This window comes from Oncorhynchus nerka, linkage group LG4 (genome assembly GCF_034236695.1).
Source record: "Oncorhynchus nerka isolate Pitt River linkage group LG4, Oner_Uvic_2.0, whole genome shotgun sequence".
In the NCBI taxonomy this organism is placed as follows: Eukaryota; Metazoa; Chordata; class Actinopteri; order Salmoniformes; family Salmonidae; genus Oncorhynchus; species Oncorhynchus nerka.
Window position 1 is genome coordinate 20,324,985 of NC_088399.1, and position 27,455 is coordinate 20,352,439.

At 41.0% G+C, this 27,455-nt stretch overlaps 1 protein-coding gene across 1 annotated transcript; it reads right to left on the reverse strand.

The window, feature by feature from the left end:
• Positions 1 to 3,010: 3,010 nt before the first annotated feature.
• On the reverse strand, positions 3,011 to 27,173 carry LOC115117193 (neuropeptide FF receptor 2-like). The gene is made up of 5 exons (XM_029645661.2): positions 26,825 to 27,173; positions 7,275 to 7,374; positions 6,997 to 7,117; positions 6,070 to 6,840; positions 3,011 to 3,028 (listed from the first exon to the last, which is right to left on the reverse strand). The coding sequence occupies exons 1-5, from the start codon at positions 27,171 to 27,173 to the stop codon at positions 3,011 to 3,013; spliced, it is 1,359 nt and encodes a 452-aa protein (XP_029501521.1).
• Positions 27,174 to 27,455: the final 282 nt, after the last annotated feature.

The window sequence follows — 27,455 nt, forward strand, 5'->3', positions numbered from 1 at the left end:
CATGTCTAAATGTGGGGGAGTCCTTGTTGAATAGACAATAATATAACTTTATTGAGTCCCGGGGGGGCATTAAGATGGAATTACTTTTATACTACTTCTGTATGTGACTACTAGCCAAAACTCAGACAAGGATGATGAAACTCTAGGAACTATTTGAGCTCTCTAAAACCAAATTGACTCCATACTCCTCTTATAAATATCCAGCACAGTCCAAATCTCACAGCAGACTTGTTATACTATTCACTATTCTCTATGTTTCATCTCCAGACATAGCATACAGTAGATTTCTGGATTTTGCTAGTGAACAGACCATTGATATATTGAAAAAGTGATGTGAAACTGAATTTCATGGTGAATTACAAGTCCCTCAAAGCATACATTCGTTCACAAACTCAGTGACTCAACAACTTCTTTTCCATGTAGATTTATAACATGTTTATTTTGAAGCCACAATGTTCTCCTCCATTAGCAATGATAAGCTCATACAGAGTACAAAGCATTTACGCAGAAGCCCAGTAACACAACTTAACAACCCACATGTAAAATAGTACAGTTTACTATAGAATACTACAGTACTTACTATAGAATTCTGTGGTAAACTGTAGAATACTATACTACACACTGTAGTATACCTCGAGCATGTGTAGTACTTACTATAGAATGTTGTAGTATACTGTAGAGTAAATACTACAGTATACTACAGACCACAAAAACACCACAGCAAATACTATAGTAATGTTCACAAGAACACTAGTCTGCAAAACACTTTAATAGTACAGTAATATCCGCAAAAACACTACAGTAATTACTATAGTATACATTCAAGTATTTGATTTGCATATACACTGCCCATTAACCCATATCCCAATGTGTGCCACCCATACGAAACCTACATGCCAAGTATAGACCATATAATGTGTTCCCTACAGTTTATTAAACAAAGAACAGAAGCTCTGAATCCTACCTACGTGTTATGGAAAATCTGCTCTTTGAGTATTTTGTCCAGTAGGTTTCCTCAAAGACAAAGCCCCCACTGCTATGTCAATGATATAACAAAAGCAGTATTGTAAATACTACTGTAATGTCTGCACAAACACTACAGTAAATATTACAGTACTTTAGTCCGCAAAACCACTACAGTGAATACTAAACTGTTTGTTCATGTGGGAACACACGCCTGTGACATCTTCAAAATTAAATCATTTTTAACTGATTTATTATGATTACTTAGCAGCTGTAAACAGTTCAAATGATTGTACAATCTCAGAGGCTGGGTGGACTCATCTTCAACCGATAAGCTGAGGTATGTATTTTTTATGTTACACATTTCTTGAACCGGACAATCACAACACCGCTATTGTGGCAACACTTCATGACAAATCACAGCCCTGTCAGTTTCATGACAACAACAGACAACCTATCATAACATTTGATGACATTTGATGACTTTGACAGATATGATACAGTACATCAACAAACAACAAACCCTTTTATACAACAAACCCTGTTCCTGTCACGCTCTGACCTTAGATATCTCTGTTTTCTTTATATTTTGGTTAGGTCAGGGTGTGACGAGGGTGGGTATACTAGTTTTTTTTTGTCTAAGTTTTTGTATGTCTAGGGGTTTTGTAGGTCTAGGTCATTTGTATGTCTATGGTGGACTGATATTGTTCCCAATCAGAGTCAGCTGTTTATCGTTGTCTCTGATTGGGGATCATATTTAGGCAGCCTTTTTCCTTTTTGTGTTCGTGGATTCTTGTCTATGTGTAGTTGCCTGTTAGCACTCATTTGTATAGCGTCACATGTCATTTTGGTTAGTTTGTTCTGTGTTCATCCTTATAAAGAATGTACGCATACCACGCTGCGCCTTGGTCCAATTCATATGACGAACGGGACAGTTCCTGTAGGTTTTTGCTCCAATCCTAATTTAGCACACCTTAATCTGATAATTAGCTGGTTGATAAGCCGAATCAGGCTATACTTCTGGGGTTGGAATGAGAACCTACAGGAGGATAGCTCTCCAGGAACAAGTTTGGAGAGCCCTGGTCTAGATCCATAATTCCCTGTTTCCTAACAGTGTCATTGTGTCGACTGACATAACTGTGATGTTATGTTACTATGTTAAGACACAGTGTTGCGTGGGAACTAGAAACCATGATGGAAGTGAAATATTAGGCTACCAGTTATTTTCCACATCATAAAGGTTGTCCAACATCATAAAGGTTTTCCAACATCATAAAGGTTTTCCAAAAGAGTAAAACATGCATGAATACAGCTACAGAATTCCACCGCCACTGTATTTATATGACATATAGATTCCTTAGCCTCCAAATGAAGTAGGCTGTCAGTCATAAAGTCATATTTTCTTTGTTAACAAGGATAAATTAGTCAGAACAACTATTCCTGTTCAGCAGAAGAGTTTACAATATTTTGGCACACAGAAAAGCAGCAAAAATGAATATTCACAATCACTATTAAAATACAAACAAAACAACATAAAATAATATCCTTCGCTGTATCTCATAAGTACACTGCTTTAATTGTTGGTGGTTGGTTGATTCTATTCCCTTTTATTCCCAGTCCTCTTGTCTAAAGTGTGCAGCAGCAGGAGGCATCTCTCATCCCTGCATGGTCTCTTGTCATGTTCTAATCAGTCCCAAGGCAACTGAATAGGCACATCACTGCGTTCGCCTCGGCTCTGAGTGCCCCTCCCTTTGACTGAGAGGTGTGGAGCACAACAAGTGTCCCTCTGCATCCATCCTCTCACTCCCCTCTTTGACTGTGCATAGCCCAGAAAGAGGCGCAGGTACTCTATTGTCCACTGGTAAGGATGAATCCATGCATATCATATGACATTCAATAAGATGTCCCTCTTAAGTGTGAGATGTCATCCTTAAATGTCACCATTCAGTCATGACCCTAAAGAGCCATGAGGAAATTGATGTCCATTGGCTACTGCTCGGCTGAATGAAGGTTGACTGCACAATTTCTTTGTGACATTAAGTGTGTCTCATAGGTCATATATAACCTGTGGAAGGAAAAAAAGGAGAAAATGTGCCCCCTTAAACATCAGTTTAAGAACAATATGTTCTACTTATGGTTTTCAATACAAAAGAGGTACTGGAATGGAAGGTTGCATATTTGGTGCAAGCAAATGGAATGCAATGTTTGAGACAAGACAATCAAAGTGCAGTATGATACAAGATGATGCTCAAATCAAATCTTTAGTTAATGTTGTCTTTTCCAATCAGACTTTCCCCATAGAGAGATTGGCATGTAATTGAACATAATCAAGAAGTGTGTATAAAAAGAATTCCCTGTTAATCATCTTCCCTCTTTGCCACAATCAGTGTCTCTGTATGGATTAATCCACCATCCACTAAACACGGACACAATAATGAAACATATTAATGACATTCAGAAAGAGATGTTTAGACAGATTGTACATACTTCTGCTAAGCAGAGATGTGCCTGCAGCGTAAAACATATTGTGCTAGTTTAGTTACAGGTAGTCTAGCGGTTATGGCCAAAAGGTCCCTAGTTCGAATCCACCATGTGACTAAGTGAACATTCTGTCAATGTTCCCTTGAGCAAGGCTTTGCTCCTGTAAATTGCTCTGGATAAGAGTGTCTCCTAAATGATGTAAATGTATTTTGAAAAATACTCAACATTTTGAGTATTTCCAAGATGAGGTATTCGTATGTATAATATACTTAACATTTGGTGTTTCACAAGTCCAGCATCTAGCATCTAAAAAATGCCTTAGATCCAACTGTCATCTGTTAGATCTAGTTCATCATTTTGATTAGTTACTTTCAGTGATTGTGTCTTATTGTTTTAACATTGATTTATGTTTTTAATTATCAGTCATTTTAACCCACTTTCGCAGGCATTGTTGAGCATAGTGCTCAATCCACTAGCAGTAGAATAAGTGGTGGTAGAGCTGCAAGCAGTGTGGAATGTTGCATTTGCCTCGGTCATTAAGGGTTGTGCTCATGACATTGTTGAGCATAATGCTCAATCCACTAGCAGTAGAATAAGTGGTGGTAGAGCTGCAAGCAGTGTGGAATGTTGCATTTGCCTCGGTCATTAAGGGTGGTGCTCATGACATTGTTGAGCATAGTACTCAATCCACTAGCAGTAGAATAAGTGGTGGTAGAGCTGCAAGCAGTGTGGAATGTTGCATTTGCCTCGGTCATTAAGGGTTGTGCTCATGACATTGTTGAGCATAATGCTCAATCCACTAGCAGTAGAATAAGTGGTGGTAGAGCTGCAAGCAGTGTGGAATGTTGCATTTGCCTCGGTCATTAAGGGTGGTGCTCATGACATTGTTGAGCATAGTACTCAATCCACTAGCAGTAGAATAAGTGGTGGTAGAGCTGCAAGCAGTGTGGAATGTTGCATTTGCCTCGGTCATTAAGGGTGGTGCTCATGACATTGTTGAGCATAGTACTCAATCCACTAGCAGTAGAATAAGTGGTGGTAGAGCTGCAAGCAGTGTGGAATGTTGCATTTGCCTCGGTCATTAAGGGTGGTGCTCATGACATTGTTGAGCATAGTGCTCAATCCACTAGCAGTAGAATAAGTGGTGGTAGAGCTGCAAGCAGTGTGGAATGTTGCATTTGCCTCGGTCATTAAGGGTGGTGCTCATGACATTGTTGAGCATAGTACTCAATCCACTAGCAGTAGAATAAGTGGTGGTAGAGCTGCAAGCAGTGTGGAATGTTGCATTTGCCTCGGTCATTAAGGGTGGTGCTCATGACATTGTTGAGCATAGTGCTTAATCCACTAGCAGTAGAATAAGTGGTGGTAGAGCTGCAAGCAGTGTGGAATGTTGCATTTGCCTCGGTCATTAAGGGTGGTGCTCATGACATTGTTGAGCATAGTGCTTAATCCACTAGCAGTAGAATAAGTGGTGGTAGAGCTGCAAGCAGTGTGGAATGTTGCATTTGCCTCGGTCATTAAGGGTGGTGCTCATGACATTGTTGAGCATAGTGCTTAATCCACTAGCAGTAGAATAAGTGGTGGTAGAGCTGCAAGCAGTGTGGAATGTTGCATTTGCCTCGGTCATTAAGGGTGGTGCTCATGACATTGTTGAGCATAGTGCTCAATCCACTAGCAGTAGAATAAGCGGTGGTAGAGCTGCAAGCAGTGTGGAATGTTGCATTTGCCTTGGTCATTAAGGGTGGTGCTCAGGACATTGTTGAGCATAGTGCTCAATCCACTAGCAGTAGAATAAGTGGTGGTAGAGCTGCAAGCAGTGTGGAATGTTGCATTTGCCTCGGTCATTAAGGGTGGTGCTCATGACATTGTTGATGTTGGGAAAATGTTGTGTCATCGGCTTTGATATCCATGTACCATGATCCAGTACACCTCAAAGCACAACAAACTGCTTAATACTAATATAGAAATATAGTTTTCTTTCTTCAAACATGCATATAATATTGTGTAAAAGTGTCATGAAATCTAAAAAAAAAAATGGAATTACCCACAATCCATTTAAAAAGGGGCCACATGGCAAGTTGTTGCAATAATTTAGAGAATAGGGTGCAATTTGGGACCCCGCCTGTATCCTCTGTGCTCATTGCAGGGTCTGGCTCCTCTGGCCGGTCCCAATGGGCAATGGCACGTACAGTGTATGTGCTATAGTACATGTTAAAATTCAGTGTTTAAATCTGGGATATCTTCTCCATGGACACATTATGTGGGTGTTATGGTCTTCTCAGTGCAGCGTCTGCCTCAGGTTTCTATGGCAGGTACAGTATGTGTGTGTTCTGGGATACCTTCTGCATTTCCTGAATGTCTATAGCACAGTATGGGTATTGCAGTAAATGTAACAGTACATGTTTAAATGTCATGTTTAAATCTGATACCTACTCCAGGTTATCTGAATGTCTCTCTATGGCATGTACAGTACAGTATGTGTGTTACAGTATATGTGATTAAAATCACATCTTTAAATCTGTCCACTACATGTCCCAATGGCACATACAGTATCTATGAAATGTTTAAATCTGTCCTGTACATGTCCCAATACAGTATGTTTTGAAATGCTCAAATCTGGGATACCTTCTCCAGATCCTCCATGATCAGATCCTGCTCCTTCACGTCGCTCTCTGACGATCGCCCGCCGGATGTCCGCCCGACAACTTCCTCCCGACCCAGCCCCTTCCTGTTCACCAAAGCCAATTCCGACCCCCCTGAGCCAGCCCCGGTGGGCAGGTGCAGGTTCGCTGGTAACACTGCGTTGCCTTGGATACGATGCGAGTAGGTCTTCTGGCGCTCCATGACTGCGGAGCACAGCTGGAATTTAAATGCGGCCTGGAACCCCCGTCGGAAGTTCTCATTGAAGAAGCCGTAGATGATGGGGTTGACGGAGGAGTTGAAGAAGGCCAGCCAGTGGGCCAGCGGGTACACGTAGATGTTGATGATGCGGTGCTGGCTTGCCGTCAGGCTGGCGTAGTCGCTTAGCATCATCAGCGTCCACAGCGGGAGCCATGACAGGATGAAGAGAAGCGCCACTACCAACAGCATCTTGATCACCCTCTTCTTCTTCTTCGACTGACGGTGGTTGTCCAGGCTGGGTTTCGTCCCACCGCTGCTGCCACTCCCACTGCACCCGCCGGAGGAGGGTATGGCCGTCTTAAAGAGGGTGAATCCGATGCGGGCGTACATGATGACAATGAGTGATAATGGGGCTAGATAGATGTTAGCGAATAGGACGGTGGTGTAGATCTTCCTCATCTCTTGATTGGGCCAGTTCTCACGGCACCAGTAGAAGGGGCGGGTGTTGTTGTAGCCGTCCCCCAGTAGGATAAGGACACGCTGCTCCTTGGTCACCTTGGAAATACAGAGTCACAATAAAATAAACAGAAAGGGATGAAAATGTGTCTGATGCTTACGCTTTACATTGATGTTAAACTTGACATGTTGATGTGTCCCTCTCAAATCCGTTGATTAATAAAACCTGACATGCACCAGCATTAGACAGTGTACCTGGAGCATGACCCCTGAGGGACACATTATGGAGATAGCCAGCACCCAGATGATGATGATGATCAGTGTGGAGGTGGAGATTGTCAGCTTCTGCTTGAAGGGGTATACGATGCAGCGGAACCTGTTCAGACGGGAGGTGAGGGGGAGAGCATTCTGTAAAATGTCTGTATTGTGAAATTGTCTGTTGTGCTGTGAAATTGCATTGAAATGTTCTAAACACACACAAACACGCACAATAAATGTAATAAAATGATTGAATCAGTTGAAAGAAACCTCACCTATCCACAGCTATGGCCACCAGAGTAAAGACTGAAGCTGACACTGATATGCCTTGAATCATCCCACTCAGTTTACACACTAACCTCCCAAAAGGCCAGCCTGTCAAAAGAGACATATTTAGAATATACAAGAAAGGAGATATCTGGGACAAATAATGAGTCATGTGAAATGGATTCTGAGGTTGAATCTCTTTTCACATAAAATGTTATTTGTCAGTTGCGCTGAATACAACAAGTGTAGCCTTTAATGTGAAATGCTTACTTTACGAGCCACTTTCCGAACAATGCAGTTTGAAAATTAACAAAGAAATAAAAAGAGAATAAAAGTAACACAACAAAATAACGATAACGAGGCAATATACAGATTATATACAAGGAGTAACGGTACCGAGTCAGTGTACTGAGGTACGTGGTAGTTGAGGTGATTGATTGAGGTAATATGTACATGTAGGTTTGGTTAGGTGATTGATTGATTAATTGAAGTACTATGTACATGTAGGTAGGGGGCGAAAAGCAGAACATCCGGGTAACCATTTAATTAACAGTTCCGCATTCTTATGGCTTTGGGGTAGAAGCTGTTCTCAAGCCTTTTGGTCCCAGACTTGGTGCTCCGGTAATGCTCTGCGGTAAGCAGAAAGAACAGACTGTGACTTGGGTGGCTGTAGTCTTTGACAATTTTTCCTCTGACACCGCCTGGTATAGAGGTACTGGATGGCAGGGAGCTGAGCCGTACGCATTACCCTCTGTAGCGCCTTACGGTCTGATGCCGAGCAGTTGCCATACCAAGAGGTGATGTAGCCATTTAAGATGCTCTTGGTGGTGCAGGTTAGAACTGTTTGAGGATCTGAGGGCTCATACAAAATCTTTTCAGCCCCCTGAGGGGGGAAAATGTGTTGTCATGAATGGGGTGTGCTCAGCCCTCCGTTTCCTGTAGTCCACGATAAGCTTCTTTGTCTTGCTGACGGAGAGTTTGTTGTCCTAGCACCACATTGACAGGTCTCTGACCTCCCTGTAGGCTGTCTCATCGTAGTCGGTGATCAGGCCTATCACCGTTGTGTCGTCAGCAAACTTAATGATGGTATTGGAGTTGTGTGCAACTTTAAAGGGAATACAATTCTCTCACATTAACGGTTTAAAATCACATTACATCATTTCACAAATACTTTAATCTGTACTCATTCATTTTATACAATAATTAGACGCAAACCTCATAACGGAGGCTCCTGTATAAACAGAGTTATGGTAATGTGGCTGTATTGTCTTTCATGAGGTCACAAACATGAAACAAAACGGACCGGGTTATAGCTGGCTTCTCCACCGACCGTTTACACATTCTCCAAAACATGGATATTGTTCAGTTCTCAAGTTCTGTGATGTAGAAGGAGTTCCTTTGCTCTCTATGTGTCTCTTTCTGCATGGCCAGGAGGAGAGAGTCTCCTCCAGGAATTTACGACCTGAGATAACAGAACCTGGGTGTAGGAGGGAGAGAGGGTGTGGGAGAAAGATGTCCATATAGGGAGGAACATAATACTGTAACACAAGAGAAAGATACACTTAGAGTGCATTTGCCATTCTGGTAAAATGCATTGGCTATTGTATAGGACAGGAGGCCAGAGTAAGGTTATGAGAGCATAGGACAGCTGGACAAACCAAGGTCAGAGGGACATACAAAGGAGGGGGTCAGCCAAATGACCAACTGATGGACTATAGACATAGGCCATATATTTTTAGGACATGAAGATGCTGAAGGAATGTCAGAAGAGAGTCTGATTGTGGACATGAAGTTAGGGCTAGGGTTGTGGTCGACGGTTAGGGTTGAGTCGGAGTGTGGACATAAAGCTAGGGTTAGGGTTGTAGTTGAGGGTTAGAGTTGAGTCGGAGTGTGGACATGAAGTTAGGGTTAGGGTTGAGTCGGAGTGTGGACATAGGCTAGGGTTAGGGTTGTGGTCGAGGGTTAGGGTTGAGTCGGAGTGTGGACGTGAAGCTAGGGTTAGGGTTGTGGTCGAGGGTTAGAGTTGAGTCAGAGGGTGGACATGAAGTTAGGGTTAGGGTTGTGGTAGAGGGTTAGGGTTGAGTCGGAGGGTGGACATGAAGCTAGGGTTAGGGTTGTGGTCGAGGGTTAGGGTTGAGTCGGAGTGTGGACATGAAACTAGGGTTAGGGTTGTGGTCGAGGGTTAGGGTTGAGTCGGAGTGTGGACATGAAGCTAGGGTTAGGGTTGTAGTTGAGGGTTAGGGTTGAGTCGGAGTGTGGACATGAAGTTAGGGTTAGGGTTGTGGTCGAGGGTTAGGGTTGAGTCGGAGTGTGGACATGAAGCTAGGGCTAGGGTTGTGGTCGAGGGTTAGGGTTGAGTCGGAGTGTGGACATGAAGTTAGGGCTAGGGTTGTGGTCGAGGGTTAGAGTTGAGCCGGAGTGTGGACATAAAGCTAGGGTTAGGGTTGCGGTCGAGGGTTAGGGTTGAGTCGGAGTGTGGACATGAAGTTAGGGTTAGGGTTGTGGTCGAGGGTTAGGGTTGAGTCGGAGTGTGGACATAAAGCTAGGGTTAGGGTTGTGGTCGAGGGTTAGGGTTGAGTCGGAGTGTGGACATGAAGGTAGTGTTAGATTTAGGGTTGTGGCTGAGGCAAAAAATAAATTGGTGTTGCGATTCTGCGCTTCAGTCTTTTTATTTTTTAAATACACTTCAGGAAAGGTGATACCTAGTCAGTTGAACAACTCAATGCATGAGAGATTTTATATTTCTAAGACACATTTTATACCTATAAAACCATTGTTTTAAGTGTTTTATTGCGGGATCACGGTGTTAATGCTGTTCTCAACAGACCGTGTTCGGCTGTGTTTTACCGTCTCCTGTAACTAAGTATAAGCATGTCAGTCTCCTCTGTTTTGGAGTCAGATCCAGAGATGGAGTGTCAAGCCATAAGATGTGAGACCTGTGATACAGTTTATTCACTGTAGTGAAAGCAAAATAATTTACTGACAAACAATTAAGAAGAGAATGATGCTCTTTTTGATGGAACCAAGGGGATGATCCAGGGTTCTCCATGAGATTCGGTTTCTTTCCTGTAGCTACTGAGGATACTACTTTGCACCACTTTTTCGTTTTAACACATCAGGAGGTTGAAAAGATTTGGCACAAATCCTCAACAAGTTCTTCAGCTGTACCATTGAGAGCATATTGACTGGCTGCATCACTGTTTGGTATGGCAATTACACTGACCTTGATCACATGGTACAGACAGCCCAGTACATCATTGGGGCTGAGCTCCCTACCATACAGGACCTCTATATCAGGTGGTGTGATTGAAAGGCCCGGAAAATTGTTAAAGACTCCAGCCACCCAAGTCATAGAGTGTTCTCACTCCTTCCGCATGGCAAGCGGTACCGTTGCCTCAAGTCTGAGAACAATGGCTCTTGAACAGCTTCTATCCTCAAGCCTCTCAAGAAACTACACTGGACTTTGTGCAAACTAGAAACTGCATATCCTGAGGCTGCATTTATTTAATTAAGCAAATCTGAGGACAATGTGACAGAAGATGTATCAACACATCGCCTGCACTACTCACTCATCAAGAATTCTAAACCATTGTTACTCCCCCTTCCAGGATGGCTACAAGGCCCTCCCCCACCCTCCCTTCAGCAAATCAGATCACACCTCCATTCTGCTCCTCCCTTCCTATAGACAGAAACTTAAACAGGAAGTACACTTGGTAAGGACTGTTCAACGTTGGTCTGACCAATTGGAATCTATGTTTCAAGATTGTTTTCATCCCACGGACTGGGATATGTTCTGGGTTACCACTGGTAATTACATTGACGTAGTTCATCAGGAAGTACATATAGGATGTTGTTCCCACTAGGACAATTCGAACTTATCCAAACCAAACACAGTGGATAGATGGCAGCATTTAAAGACAGCAAGGTGACTAGGAACATGGACGAGTACAAACAGCCCAGCTATAACCTCCCTAAGGCAATCAAACAGGCAAAACGTCAATACAGATACAACAGCTCAGATGCGAGACGTATGTGGCAGAGACTCCAGACAATAACAGGGAAAACCAGGCACATCGCCTTGCTTCTGGATAAGCTAAACACCTTCTTCACCCACACTGAGGAAAACACAGTTTTGCCGATGCGGTCCATCTTTGCTCATGAGAACTTTGACATTTTCCATGGCCAATATGAGTAAGACATTTCAGCGTGTTAACCCTCACAAGGCTGCCTGCCCAGATGGCATCCCTAGCCACGTCCTATGGCCTCTCCCCTGAAGCCCTTCTCTCCATGGCTCTCGCTCTGGTAACACAGCCTGGATTATTTTGCCATCGCGTGGGCCCCAGCCGACTATCGCATTGAGTAAATCTCCGCTCTGGTAACCCAGCCTGGATTATTTTGCCATCGCGTGGGCCCCAGCCGACTATCGCATTGAGTAAGTCTCCGCTCTGGTAACCCAGCCTGGATTATTTTGCCATCGCGTGGGCCCCAGCCGACTATCGCATTGAGTAAGTCTCCGCTCTGGTAACCCAGCCTGGATTATTTTGCCATCACGTGGGCCCCAGCCGACTATCGCATTGAGTAAATCTCCGCTCTGGTAACCCAGCCTGGATTATTTTGCCATCGCGTGGGCCCCAGCCGACTATCGCATTGAGTAAGTCTCCGCTCTGGTAACCCAGCCTGGATTATTTTGCCATCGTGTGGGCCCTAGCCGACTATCGCATTGAGTAAGTCTCCGCTCTGGTAACACAGCCTGGATTATTTTGCCATCGCGTGGGCCCCAGCCGACTATCGCATTGAGTAAGTCTCCGCTCTGGTAACCCAGCCTGGATTCTTTTGCCATCAGCCCCAGCCGACTATCGCATTGAGTAAGTCTCCTCTCTCTCTTTGCTTTTGCTCTGCTGGTGAGGCTTGTATTTCAGATGTGTTTTAGACTGTGGGTTCACACGCTTTTTCAGTTCTGCCCACAAAGTTTCTATAGGAATGAGGTCAGGGCTTTGTGATGGCCACTCCAATACCTTGACTTTGTTGTCCTTAAGCCATTTTGCCACATCTTTGGAAGTATGCTTGGGGTCATTGTCCATTTGGAAGACCCATTTGCGACCAAGGTTTAACTTCCTGACTGATGTCTTGAGATGTTGCTTCAATATATCCACAGAATTTTTCTTTCTCATGGGCCATCTATTTTGTGAAGTGCACCAGTCCCTCCTGCAGCAAAGCACCCCCACAACATACTTCAAGGTTGGGATGGTGTTCTTTGGCTTGCAAGCATCCCCCTTTTTCCTTCAAACATAATGATGGTCATTATGTCCAAACAGTTATATTTTTGTTTCATCAGACCAGAAGACATTTCTAAAAAAAATATGATCTCAGTTCCCATGTACAGTTGCAAACCGTAGTGTGGATCTTTTATGGCTGTTTTTGAGCAGTGGCTTCTTCCTTGCTGAGCGGCCTTTCGGGTTATGACGATATAGGACTCGTTTTACTGTGGATATAGATACTTTTATACCTGTTTCCTCCAGCATCTTCACAAGGTCCTTTGCTGTTCTTCTGGGATTGATTTGTCTCTAGGAGACAGAACACGTCTCCTTCCTGAGCGGTATGACGGCTGCGTGGTCCCATGGTGTTTATACTTGCGTACTATTGTTTGTACAGATGAATGTGGTACCTTCAGGCGTTTGGAAATTGCTCCCAAGGATGAACCAGACTTGTGGGGGTCTAAAAAGGTTTTTGGTTGATTTCTTTAGATTTTCCCATGATGTCAAGCAAAGAGGCACTGAGTTAAAGGTAGACCTTGAAATACATCCACAGGTACACCTCTAATTGACTCAAATGATGTCAATGAACCTATCAGAAGCTTCTAAAGCAATGACATCATTTTCTGGAATTTTCCAAGCTGTTTAAAGGCACAGTCAACTTAGTTTATGTACATTTCTGACCCACTGGAATTGTGGTACAGTGAATTAAAAGTGAAATAATCTGTCTGTAAACAAATGTTGGAAACAATACTTGTGTCATGCATAAAGTAGATGTCCTAACCAACTTGCCAAAACTATAGTTTGTTATTAACAAGAAATTTGTGGAGTGGTTGAAAAATGAGTTTTAATGTCTCCAACCTAAGTGTATGTAAACTTCCGACTTCAACTGTAGATACCGCTACCTGCATCGTAGCACACATCACAACTGGTCTGTCAACAATACTACTTGTAGCAACATTAACTCTCTCTGGTTTCACTCGCATCCTGCCCCCAATCCATAATCTCGTACTGTAAACCATGACTGCCTATGCCCCCTTCAACCATAATCCATAAACTCACTTCTCAGTCTCGCAATACTAACTTTGTTCTCCTCAAAACTCGATCAATGAAAAAAGCCCCCTTGCTAATATCTGACAACTAATATCTTTATAACAAGCTAGACTTCCTCCTCTGAACTGAAACTTGCCAACAACCTGGTGATTATTTTTCTCTTAACCAAGCTACTACGGGTAAGAATACTGGATTGGATGGATGATGTGGATGACAGCTTGTCCCATGAATTAATCACAAAAATGGAGGATTAGCTGACTACGAAACAAACATTCTGGATAATATAGAGAATCTGGAACTATTTATTGATCGGCATTTTGATATGCTCGAAAAAGAAACGGATACATCGAAGCGAACAAGAGAAGACCTTTCCTCGAGTTCTGCGAGCGAAACGGGAGGAAAGTCAACGTCTAAAATTCCAAACTTAACATTGGAGGAGGACGTTTTTATAACTAAGTCTCCAGAAGATAGAGTATTGCTTGCAAGCATGAGCAGTTAAGAAAACCTGGATATTTTGCCTGGGCTACTGGGGGAGGTTGAGGCCAACAGGAATGGATTACAGTAATAAAACTATGGAAGAAATACGAGCGGAAAATAAGATATTGAAAACTACCGTGGACTCCCTAAAAGACACTACAGAGAGGCTATGGTATGATAATAAAACAGCTGAATTACTTGATCTAAAGCGCAGGAGTATGATAAATAATATTGTTATAATGGGAATAAAGGAGGATGAAAATGAAAACTATCAGTCAACGGAGGAAAAGGTCAAGGTGTTCATGAAACACAATCTCAAGATGACGAACGAACAGGTGGAAACAATTGGTTTTCAAAGAGCTCACCGTTTTGGTGGCAGAGCAGAGGGAAGGCCCCGTCCGATCGTAGCTATGCTAACCCACTACAAAATGAACATTGCCTTGTTACAACAAGGTAGAGAATGGAAGAACACCCCATTCTCTATTAATGAACAATTTCCTCATGAAATAGTGGAAAGACAACGTGCCCTGTACCCCTTCGTCATGTGGTCAATAAATTATATGTAAATAATCAAACGTTCAAGGATTCGAAGATTACAACATGGCTGTAAGTGATAGCTACCTCCTCTTGAAGTAGTCCCTGATACATATTTGCACCATTCTTACACAGTACAAATATGGATTCATAGTTTTTTTGCATTAACAACTTTTTTACATTTTATTCATGCATTATGGAACCGTGAACTATGTGGATCTAAAATAAGGTTGAATGCAGATCGGGTGTGATGAACTTATCCTTTTTCTATTTAGGCAATATGGAACTTTGGACTGTATGGACGTAATATCAGGTTTTGATTGAGGGGAAGGCGGGGATGGGTAAGGCAGACCTTTCTTTCTTTATGATTTTTTATGTATTTAAATTGAAGATTGTACATTAGAAATACCAAGGTACTTTTTTTTGTTCAGTATGATACGTCCTAATTGTAGAGGTTGGGTATATTAAGACTTAAACGCTGTTATATAGTGTGACCCTTGTTCACTAATGTGAATCAGAATTTTGGTATTTGATATTTTATAAGGATCTCCATTAGTTGTTGCAAAAGCAGCAGCTACTCTTCCTGTGGTCCACATAAAACATGAAACATAATACAGAATGATATAATACAGAACATCATTAGACAAGAACAGCTCAAGGACAGAACTACATACATTTTTAAAATGGCACATGTAGCCTACATATCAATGTATACACACAAACTATCTAGGTCAGAATTATTAGCGTTTAAGATAAAACTTAATACATGTGAATAGATGTATTATATGGTTAGGATAAAGGATTATATCATTAAAAACCTGCTTAGGTTCTCTATTGGAATAGGCCTATACGATCCTAAAACAATTGGTATTATCCTTTTACATTTTTTAAATAAATGTCAATATAAAAATGTAAAGGATGATTATTGTTCCGATACACACCGGCAAATGGATGGATTAGGTATTGTCAACAGGGTTGTTGTCTCTAGTGTGTGTGGGCTGGTTAACACTGGGATAAAGGGATTCAAGTTAACGGTATAACTAATATAATAATTGTCTTATGGACGCACTTCTCTAAGCGAGAGAAAGGTATATTATATATTTCTATAAGCTATTTATGCTACCATTTATATTCTTGATCCTAATGATATAGACCTAGGTGTAAAACAGCCGAGGTGATAGAGCAACGACCCTGGAATAAAAAACATCATGTGTAGGGTGGAGAGAGGGTTGGTTTTACAGCTGTACTCGCTCTGGATTGTCAGTATTACATGTGTTCTTGGCTGTCGTGTCGTGGCTGTGTCGGAATCGATTGTGAGTTGAACTTGAGTATGCCTTCCCATAAGGGAGTGCCCGGGGTTGGCTTGCGGTTGACTCTGGCAGAGCCATGGCACGATACAACAGGATATAATGTGATGCCTAAGACACATTTTTTACTTGCGGTCATTAGAGGCTGTTAGAATCTGTTCCTTTTTCCTTCTCCCTTTTTTTGTCGGAATACAACATGATATAATGAGGACTACATGAAATATGTCTTGCATGTAATGGACATTAAAAAAAGGTACTGGACTTGTGATATATTTTGGTTATTTTCTTTTTTTAACAATTAAATCCAATGAATTGAGCAGGATAGACTGACATGCTTATAGCCTAGCTAGGACTTTCAAATATGAGCATGCATGTATAAGATTGTGCTGTGTGCTGTTATTATTTATTTTAATATTATGTATTAATATTTTTTTTTTATCTGACTGTTTACCATGTTATTTGGTTAGTTCTCTTAGGCATCCTAATAGATAATTATGTTATCATGGGACTGCCCACATTTCCCTCTGGCCATCGCCAATTGGCGGCCAAGGGTTTGCCTTAGGACGCAAAGGTGCATCGTGAGTCAGGGAGATGTTCTGATGGTCTTAGTGACAACAGACCTAGATATTGGGGGAGGTTTTAGTGGGTGGAAAATTAGGACAATTGGTTTACAAAGTTGCAGCTACAGTATGCTTAACAGTGCAAATTATATGGACACTTAATCATCATGGTGCTTTTTTTTTACAGACATTGGTTGTGGTAAGTATAATTGAAACTTGAGTATCATTATGGTAAGTGGGAAAATAAGTATAGCAAGTTATAATTGTAAAGCAGATCATTAAAAAAGAAGCTACATTTTTACATGGCTAAAAGAGAAATAATATAATATATATTGTTTACAGGAAACTCATTCTAAGAATATAGATGAGGTTGGGTGGAAAAAGGACTGGGAGGGAGAAATATATTTTTGTCATTGTCAAAGAAACTCAAAAGGGGGGGATATAACTAATTAATACACATTTTGATCTGATTGTGCAAACTGTGCAAACAGATCCGCAAGGAAGATGGATTATTTTAAATATGCTCCTGGACCAAAAACAGATCTGACTAATTAATCTATATTGGCCAAATAATGATGAAAATATTTGAAAATATATATAATAATCTATTGAGCTCACAAGCAACAAAATAATCTATTATTATGGCGGGAGATTATAATTCGGTTTTAAGTACCTCAATGGATCGTAAAGGAAATCATTCTACAAACTATCACCCTTAAGCACTTAAGGAGATCACAAAGATCATGGATACATGAGAACTAGGGGATATATGCAGGTTGAAAAACCCTGACCTAGTGAGATGTATATGGAGGAGGCTTAATCAACCAGTCTTGATTACTTCCTAGTCTCATTCTTGCTAGCATCAAAAGATTTTAAAAAGTATTCATAGGAATTGGCCTCCATATAACTCTTACAGAATTTCCACGTGGACGGGGATATTGGAAATTTAATCAAAGCCTATTGGATGACAATTTGTTCTTAACTAAGACAAAATCATTCATAATTAACTTTGTTTTGTACAAAGTCAAAAGAGATTAGACTAATAAAAGAAATAGAGGAAGTAACAGTGCAGGTAGATGGTAATGGCAACTGTACTATAGAGGCACAAAAAAGGTTAGAGGAACAACAAAAAGAAATGGAGGTACTTATTCAAGAATGATCAAGTGTAATGCAGTACAAAAATAAAGCGAATTGGATGAAAAATGGGGGAAAATGCACAAAAATGTTCTTGAATCTTCAACACAGAAATTCTACCGAAAAGAATTTACAGAAACTCGATACAAATGACGGAGTTATCTATGATTCACCAAATTATATTTTGAAAGAGGAAGCAAAATAATTTAAGCATATGTTTTCTTTTCAGTCTCCTCCATTTCCACTGAATTATGTTAACTGTAAGGATTTATTTCCTACTACTACTACTACTACTAATAATAATGTAAAATTAACAAATTTACAGAAAGACCCGTGTGAATGCCAATTTACAGAAGAGGAACTTTTTGAGGCAATAAAATCTTTTCAGTCTGGAAAAACACCTTTTTTGATGTACTAAAATATCCATTATTAGAATGTTTTAATTACATTACTGTTATACAAATGGTAGACTTTCAGGTACTCAACAAGAAGGTCTAATATCATTACTATAACAGTACCCAGGTGGTAAGTATAAAGATCCAGTCCATTTAAAAAACTGGAGGCCTCTAACACTTCAATGTTGTGATGTGAAAATCCTGGCAAAATGCATAGCATATAGAATAAAAAAAGTTTATATTGTTAATCCTGATCAGACAGGTTTTTTGCATGGACAAAATATTGGAGATAACATACGACAATTACTTGAAACAATTGAACATTATGGAACATTGAAGATACCAGGTCTGGTCTTCATAGCAGATAAAGTACGATTAGAATTTATATATAAATGCCTGGAATACTTTAATATTGGTGAATCTCTTATACATTGGGTTAAAGTTATGCACAGCAACCCCAGATGTAAAATAGTAAACAATGGTTCCTCTCAGAAAGTATTGAGCTTTTAAGAGGAGTAAAATAAGGCTGTCCATTGTCACCATATCTATTTATTATGGCCATTGAAATGCTAGCTATTAAAATTAGTTCTAGAGGAACAGCAAGGGGTTACAAATCCAGGGGATAAAAACAAAAGTGTCAATGTATGCTGATGACTCTTGTTTTTTTCTTAAGTCCGCAATCTGGATCCCGGCACAGTCTCATTGAAGATCTGATCACTTTTCTAGCCTGTCTGATTTAAAATCTAATTATGACAAGTGTACCATATTACTTATTGGATCATTAAAAAATACATTGTTTACACTACCTTGTAGTTTACCAATAAAATGGGTGGATGATGAGGTAGACATACTCAAAAAATATAAATGAACTTAACACAATTAATTTCAAGAGAAAGTTGCAAACATGGGTGAAATTTTTATTTTATTTTTAAAAATATATATTCACAAAAAAATAGCTACTCCCGCTGGTTTTGGCTACCTGTGTCACCCTCACTCCACCGGCCGTGGTGGCGTCCTAGCTGTACTGTGCAACTCCAAAATCAAAATAACTAAACTGTCCTACTATCTCCTCATTTGAATACATTGCTTACAAATCATCTTGCTCCATGATCACTATTTTTGTGTACTGTCCTCCTAAAGCTAATGAATAATTCCTGTCTGAACTGCTCACCGTTGCGGTCCCACCCTCCCTCCGCTTACTGTTGCTTGGTATGTGGATCAAACTCAAAACTTACTTCTAATTTCATTGCTGTTCTGGACTGTTTCAATATTACCCAACATGTCAATTTTCCCACTCATATCAAGGGACACATACTTGATTTTGTTGGAGACTATCTGACTTGAGCCCGTTTTAATCTGTTTATAATTGTATAATTAGCCTGCCAGTAGTAATTTTTGTGTTATGGGTTAGATGGAATGATCTACTGTATGTGCATTGTACTTGGGCAGAGAGCAAGGATGTTTCCATATGGGTTGAATAGAAGCCATACTCTGTAAAACATACAAGTCAAAACTGTAACTAGGCCACTCAGGAACATTCAATGTCGGCTTGGTAAGCAACTTCAGAGTATATTTGGCCTTGTGTTTTAAGTTATTGTCCTGCGTAAAGGTGAATTTGTCTCCCAGCCTCTGTTGGAAAGCAGACTGAACAAGGTTTTCCTCTAGGATTTTCCATGTATTTTTATCCCCCCAAAAACTCCCTAGTCCTTACCTGACAAGCATACCCATCAATGGCAGTCAATGCCGTTTAAGATGGGGGAGGACTTTTTTTAAGTGAGCATGGCCTTATTTCTATTACAGCATATTGGTTGACTGTCATTCATACTCCATTCACCCAGCTCAATGTAACATCGATAGGTTTAGGCCAATACATGATACTAAAATGTTCCCTATACCCATCATGGAGGTTGCTACAACCTAGCTACGAATGAAAGTTTACAACATAGGTGCACAGGTCAAGAGGATTTTTTTTGTAATCAAGGTGACAGACAGTGACACATTCAATACTGCCTTGCATACTCTTGCCTGCATCTGGCTGATCTAGGGTGTAATCATTAGTCCAACAGTTGCAAACAAGAGTTTCTATTGGACAAATTCCAGTATGTTCATCCCAGTTTTGCTTCCGTTTAAGAAATGTTTTTCAACAGAATTGGCGGAATGAATACACCCCTGATCACCGCCAGTTCACTTTCATAGCAGCCATACGCAAACAGCATGATAATTTGCTCGTTGTATAATTCCTTCTCAGATCTACGCAATCTCCTCCTCTCACCTTTTCCCATCCCTTGTGGACTTCCGTGCACTACAACAGCTGTCTATGACCAGGCGAAAAATCCTTTCCAAGCCTAACCTTCATACCCTAACCACTAACCACTACACACGGCCTACATCATTGTCACCATATTATTATTATTATTATTATTATTATTATTATATATTATTATTTCATAGTCAACATAGCTAGCTACAAGAACTAATGCCTTAGTAAACATGCTACAATTATGCAGTACAGTGTAGAGAAAGCCGTTTAGCAGATACACTGGCAGGCCCCGGTGGCAATACATTTATAAAACCAAAAGCTTACTTTGACTTGGAAAAGTTCCCATGTTAGATAACCATAGCCAGCTAGCTAACATAGCATCCCTCTCTGTTTGAGACCGGGGTTTGATTGGGCTAAACTAGCCAGCTGCATTCTCTAGCTAGGTAAGTGAAAGTGAGAAAAAAAATACAAGGACATATAGCTCTCTCAATCTCTCTCTTTCTATTGCTTCTCCTTCATTTTTGAAGTAATTAATTTGTTAAAAACTGTTCAAATATTGTGTTTCTCACTCTTTAAGTCAAAGTCACATTCTCTGCACCGCAGTGATAGCTAGCTGTAGCTTATGCTGTTTTAATTATTTTAATTTTTTATTGGGTCGAGAAAATGTCAGTTCATACTGCAAGTGCTCTGATAGGTTGGAGGACGTCCTCCAGAAGTTGTCCTAATTACTGTGTAAGTCTTTGAAAGGGGAGAGAAACATGAGCCTCCAAGGTTTTGTTTTGAAGTAAATATACCCAGAGGAAGATGGAAACTAGCTGTCCATCCGGCTACACCATGGTGCTACCTCATCAAATCAAAATCCCATTTTATTTGGCAATATGAATAGAATGCTGTTGATTGCTGTTGAAGCGACTGTAGACCTTCATTGCAAAACAGTGTGTTTTAATCAATCATTTGAAGACGTGAAAATATTTAGTATAGTTTTATCTTAAAAGGATAACTTTATTGTTTCACTATATTTATTTTTTCTGAAATTCACTGAGGATGGTCCTCCCCTTCTTTCTCTGAGGAGCCTCCACTGACACCCATAACATGATGCAGCCACCACCATGCTTGAAAATAAAAAGAGTGGTACTCTTTGATGTGTTGTATTGGATTTCTCACGAACACGATTGTGTTCTCCGTTTTTCTCTACAGGACTCATCTGAAGATAACCCATACAAACAAATGGAAGTATAGAGGTAGTTTTGTGCCCCAAAAAATAAGGAGTTAAATATGTGTCCAAAAAATATACAGTTGAAGTCAGAAGTTTACATACACCTAAGCCAAATACATTTAAACTCAGTTTTTCATAATTCCTGACATTTAATCCAAGTAAAAATTCCCTGTTTTAGGTCATTTAGGATCACCACTTTATTTTAAGAATGTGAAATGTCAGAATAATAGAAGAAATTATTATTTATTTCAGCTTTTATTTCTTTCATCACATTCCCAGTGGGTCAGAAGTATACATACACTCAATTAGTATTTGGTAGCATTGCCTTTAAATTGTTTAACTTGGGTCAAACATTTCGGGTAGCCTTCCACAAGCTTCCAACAATAAGTTGGGGGAATTTTGGCCCATTCCTCTTGACAGAGCTGATGTAACTGAGTCAGGTTTGTAGGCCTCCTTGCTCACACATTCTTTTTCAGTTCTGCCCACAAATCTTCTATAGGATTGAGGTCAGGGCTTTGTGATGGCCACTCCAAAACCTTAACTATGTTGTCCTTAAACCATTTTGCCACAACTTTGGGAGTATGTTTGGGGTCATTGTTCATTTGGAAGACCCATTTGCCACCCAGCTTTAACTTCCTGATTGATGTCTTGAGATGTTGCTTCAATATATCCACAGAATTTTTCTTTCTCATGATGCCATCTATTTTGTGAAGTGCACCAAAGCACCCCCACAACATGATGCTGCCACCCCCATGCTTCACAGTTGGGATGGTGTTCTTCGGCTTGCAAGCCTCCCCCATTTTCCTCCTAACATAATGATGGTCATTATGCCCAAAAGGTCCTATTTTTGTTTCATCAGACCAGAGGACCTATCTCCAAAAAGTACAATCTTTGTCCCCATGTGCAGTTGAAAAGCATAGTCTGGCTCTTTTATGGTGGTTTTGAAGCAGTGGCTTTTTCCTTGCTGAGCGGCCTTTCAGGTTATGTTGATATAGGACTCGTTTTACTGTGGATATAGCTACTTTTGTACCTGTTTCCTCCAGCATCTTCACAAGGTCCTTTGCTGTTCTTCTGCGATTGATTTGCACTTTTCGCACCAAAGTACGTTCATCTCTAGGAGACAGAACGCGTCTCCTTCCTGAGCGGTATGACGGCTGCGTGGTCCCATGGTGTTTATACTTGGGTACTATTGTTTGTACAGATGAACGTGGTACCTTCAGGCATTTGAAATTGCTCCCAAGGATGAACCAGACTTTTGGAGGTCTACAATTTTTTCTGAGGTCTTAGCTGATTTCTTTTGATTTTCCCATGATGTCAAGCAAAGAGGCACTGAGTTTGAAGGTAGGCCGTGAAACACATCCACAGGTACACCTCCAATTGAATCAAATGATGTCAATTAGCCAAACAGAAGCTTCTAAAGCCATGACATCATTTTCTGGAATTTTCCAAGCTGTTTAAAGGCACAGTCAACTTAGTGTATGTACACTTTAGACCCACTGGAAATGTGATACAGTGAATTATAAGTGAAATAATCTGTCTGTAAACATGGTTGGAAAAATTACTTGTGTCATGCACAAAGAAGATGTCCTAACTGACTCACCAAAACTATAGTTTGTCAACAAGAAATTTGTGGTCTGGTTGAAAAACGAGTTTTAATGATTCTAACCTACGTGTATGTAAACCTCCGACTTCAACTGTATTTCCTGAGCTTTCTTATCTCTTAGACATAGGACAAAGATTTGAAATTATGATACATTTTTTGACTCTCTTTTTTTGTCATTTATGAATGTGTAACTCAATGTTCTAAAATTCTAAATTAAATAGCTAAATGATCCATTATATGTCATATGTTAGCTTAGTCCAAGCAACTTATTATGTGAGCTGTTAAGCAAATTTGTACTACCAAACTTATTTAGGCCATAACAAAAGGGTTGAATGCTTAATGACTCAAGACATTTCAGCTTTCATTTTTTATGAATTTGTAAAATTGTATCTGATGATTTATGCATACGTACTTTGTATGGTGCCCTCATTGATCCTATCCCCACTTATAAAGATCTGGGAATCTGGATTGACTAAAAGCTATCTTTCAAAAAACATGTTGATAAGTTAGTTAAGAAATTAAGAATTAAACTAGGCTTTTTCTATAGCAGGGTAGTCAACTAGTTTCAGCCATGGGCCATCTTTGAACACAACTAATTGAACACAACTAATCCCAAAAACAGATTGTATTTGAAAATAACAATCATTTCAGACCTTGATTATAGTGAGGCATTATCTCTTTTTTTCTTTGTGGGAACTTGGGAACAGATTTCCTAAATTAAACTCACTCTAGCTGAATTCCTGATGATTGTAGTCTTTTTTACTTTGAGAGAAACAAGTGTTTCTCCCATTCTTCTCAGTAGATCCTCTCAACCTCTGTCAGGTTGGATGGGGAGCGTCGCTGCACAGCTATTTTCAAGTGGTGCTACAGAGTTGTTCAATAGGGTTCAACATTCAAGACTTGTCCTGAAGCCATTCCTGCGTTGTGTTAGCTGCTTTCTTAGGGTCGTTGCCTTGTTGGAAGGTGAACCTTTGCCCCAGTCTGAGGTCCTGAGCATTCTAGAGCAGGATTTCATCAAGGTTCTCTCTGTACTTTGCTCCGTTCATCTTTCCCTCGATTCTGACTAGTCTCCCAGTCCCTGCCAATGAAAAACATCCCCACAGCATGATGCTGCCACCACCATGCTTTACCGTAGGGATGCTGCCAGGTTTCCTCCAGAAGTGACACCTGGCATTCAGACTAAAGAGTTCAATCTTGGTTTCATTAGACCATAGAATCTTGTTTTTTCATGGTCTGAAAATCTTTAGGTGCCTTTTGGCAAACTCCAAGCGTGCTGTCATGTGCCTTTTCCTGAGGAGTGGATTCTGTCATACCACTCTACCTGAGGCCTGATTGGTGGAGTGCTGCAGAGATGGTTGTCCTTCAGGAAAGGTTCTCCCATCTCCACAGAGAATCTCTGGAGCTCTGTCAGAGTGACCATCGGGTTCTTGGTCACCTCCCTGACCAAGGCCCTTTCCCCCCGATTGCTCAGCTTGGTCGAGCGGTAGAGTCTCGGTGGTTCCAAACTCCTTCCATTTAAGAATGGAGGACACTGTGTTCTTGGGGACCTTCAATGCTGCAGAAATGTTTTGGTACCCTTCCGCAGATCTATCCCTTGGCCTTGGAGCTCTACTGAATATTCCTTCGACCTCATGGCTCGGCTTGACATGCACTGTCAACTGTGGGTCCTTACTGTCTCAGCCTCCAGTATTTATGCTGCAGTAGTTTATGTGTCGGGGGGCTAGGGTCAGTTTGTTATATCTGGAGTACTTCTCCTGTCCTATTCAGTGTCCTGTGTGAATCTAAGTGTGCGTTCTCTAAATTCTCTCCTTCTCTCTTTCTTTCTCTCTCTCTCTCGGAGGACCTGAGCCCTAGGACCATGCCCCAGGACTACCTGACATGATGACTCGTTGCTGTCCCCAGTCCACCTGGCCATGCTGCTGCTCCAGTTTCAACTGACCTGAGCCCTAGGACCATGCCCCAGGACTACCTGACATGATGACTCCATGCTGTCCCCAGTCCACCTGGCCATGCTGCTGCTCCAGTTTCAACTGTTCTGCCTTATTATTCGACCATGCTGGTCATTTATGAACATTTGAACATCTTGGCCATGTTCTGTTATAATCTCCACCCGGCACAGCCAGAAGAGGACTGGCCACCCCACATATGCTCTCTCTAATTCTCTCTTTCTTTCTCTCTCTCTGAGGACCTGAGCCCTAGGACCGTGCCCCAGGACTACCTGACATGATGACTCCTTGCTGTCCCCAGTCCACCTGACTGTGCTGCTGCTCCAGTTTCAACTGTTCTGCCTTATTATTATTCGACCATGCTGGTCATTTATGAACATTTGAACATCTTGGCCATGTTCTGTTATAATCTCCATCCGGCACAGCCAGAAGAGGACTGGCCACCCCACATAGTCTGGTTCCTCTCTAGGTTTCTTCCTAGGTTTTGGCCTTTCTAGGGAGTTTTTCCTAGCCACCGTGCTTCTACACCTGCATTGCTTGCTGTTTGGGGTTTTAGGCTGGGTTTCTGTACAGCACTTTGAGATATCAGCTGATGTACGAAGGGCTATATAAATACATTTGATTTGATTTGATTTGATTTATGTAGACAGGTTTGTGCCTTTCCAAATGATGTCCAATCAATTTAATTTACCACAGGTGGACTCTTATCAAGTTGTAGAAACATCTCAAGGATGATCAATGGAGGGAGGATGCACCTGAGCTCAATTTCGAGTCTCAAAGCAAAGGGTCTGAATAATTATGTAAATAAGATATTTCTGTTTAATTTTTTTATAAAAAAAAAATTTTAAAACTGTTTTCGCTTTTTCATTATGGGGTATTGTTTGGGGGGAAATTATTTAAAGTGGGGAAAAAAAGTGGGAAAGTGGGAAAAAGGGCTGCCTAAGTATGACTCCCAATCAGAGACAACGATAGACAGCTGCCTCTGATTGGGAACCATACTCGGGCAAAAACAAAGAAATAGACAACATAGAATGCCCACCCCAAATCACACTTTGACCTAACCAAATAGAGAAATAAAACGGCTTTCTAAGGTCAGGGCGTGACATCATATGAGGAAATCAGTCAATTTAAATAAATTCTTTAGGCCCTAATCTATGGATTTCACATGACTGGAAATACAGATATGCATCTGTTGGTCAAAGATTCCTTAAAAGAAATGGGCCTCACAATGGGCCTGAGGATCTAGTGACAAATTTTCTGTGCTTTCAAATTGCCATCCATAAAATGCAATTGTATTTGTTGTCCTTAGCTTATGCCTTCCCATACCATAACCCCACCTCCACCATGGGGCACTCTGTTCACAACGCCAGCAATCCGCTCGCCCACATGATGCCATCAGTAGCATTGTGTTGTGTGACAAAACTGCCCATTTTAAAGTGGACTTTCATTGTCCCCAGCTCAAAGTGCACCTGTGTAATAATCATGCTGTATAATCAGCTGCTTGATTTGCCACAACTATCTGGTGGATGGATTATCTTGGCAATGGAGAACTGCTCACTAACAGGGAGGTAAACAAATTTGTGCACATAATTTGAGAGAAACAAGTTTTTTGAGCATAAACAACGTTTCTGGGATCATTTATTTCAGCTCATGAAACATGGGACCAACACTTTACATGTTGTGTTATTAATAATTATAATAATTATATACTATAATTGCAGTTAAATTAGGGTTGAGCAGGAGTGTGGACATGAAGCTAGGGTTAGGGTTAGGGTTGTGGTTGAGGCTAGGATTAGGGTTAAGTGGCCTTTGGCTACTAACCTGTTATGATGTTGTCCACCAGGGTAGTTGGCATGCAGAAGATGCCCACCAGTAGGTCACTGATGGCCAGGTTGAGTATAAAGAGGTTGGTGACCGTCCTCATGTTCTTGCTCCGCAACACAATGAAACACACAACACCATTCCCCACCATGCACACCAGGAAAATTAGCAGGTAAGACACAATGAAGACTACCACTACCGAGGGCTTGTGGAGGTAGAGGTCCACGTAGGTGATGTTCTGTTGGTAATATGGGTATGGGGGGTGCTGGAGGTCCCTGGAAGAGTTGAAGAAAGTGGTGTTCCAGTCTTCTGTGCTGTTGGAGCTGATGGGATCCAGAGCGTGCGTCATGGTGGAATCTGAGGACAGAGAGAGAGAGAGAGAGAGAGAGAGAGAGAGAGAGAGAGAGAGAGAGAGAGAGATAAGGTAGTTTTAGTTTGTGGGTTTCTTTGTGCTTTTCACAGTGAAATTATTTGTCACATTGGACACCTCTAGAATATATTGTAGTCTATATCGTCTACTGCATCTTGCCATCTTTATGTAATACATGATTCACTAGCCACTTTAATCTATGCCACTTTTATGTTTACATACCCTACATTACTCATCTCATATGTATATACTGTACTCGAT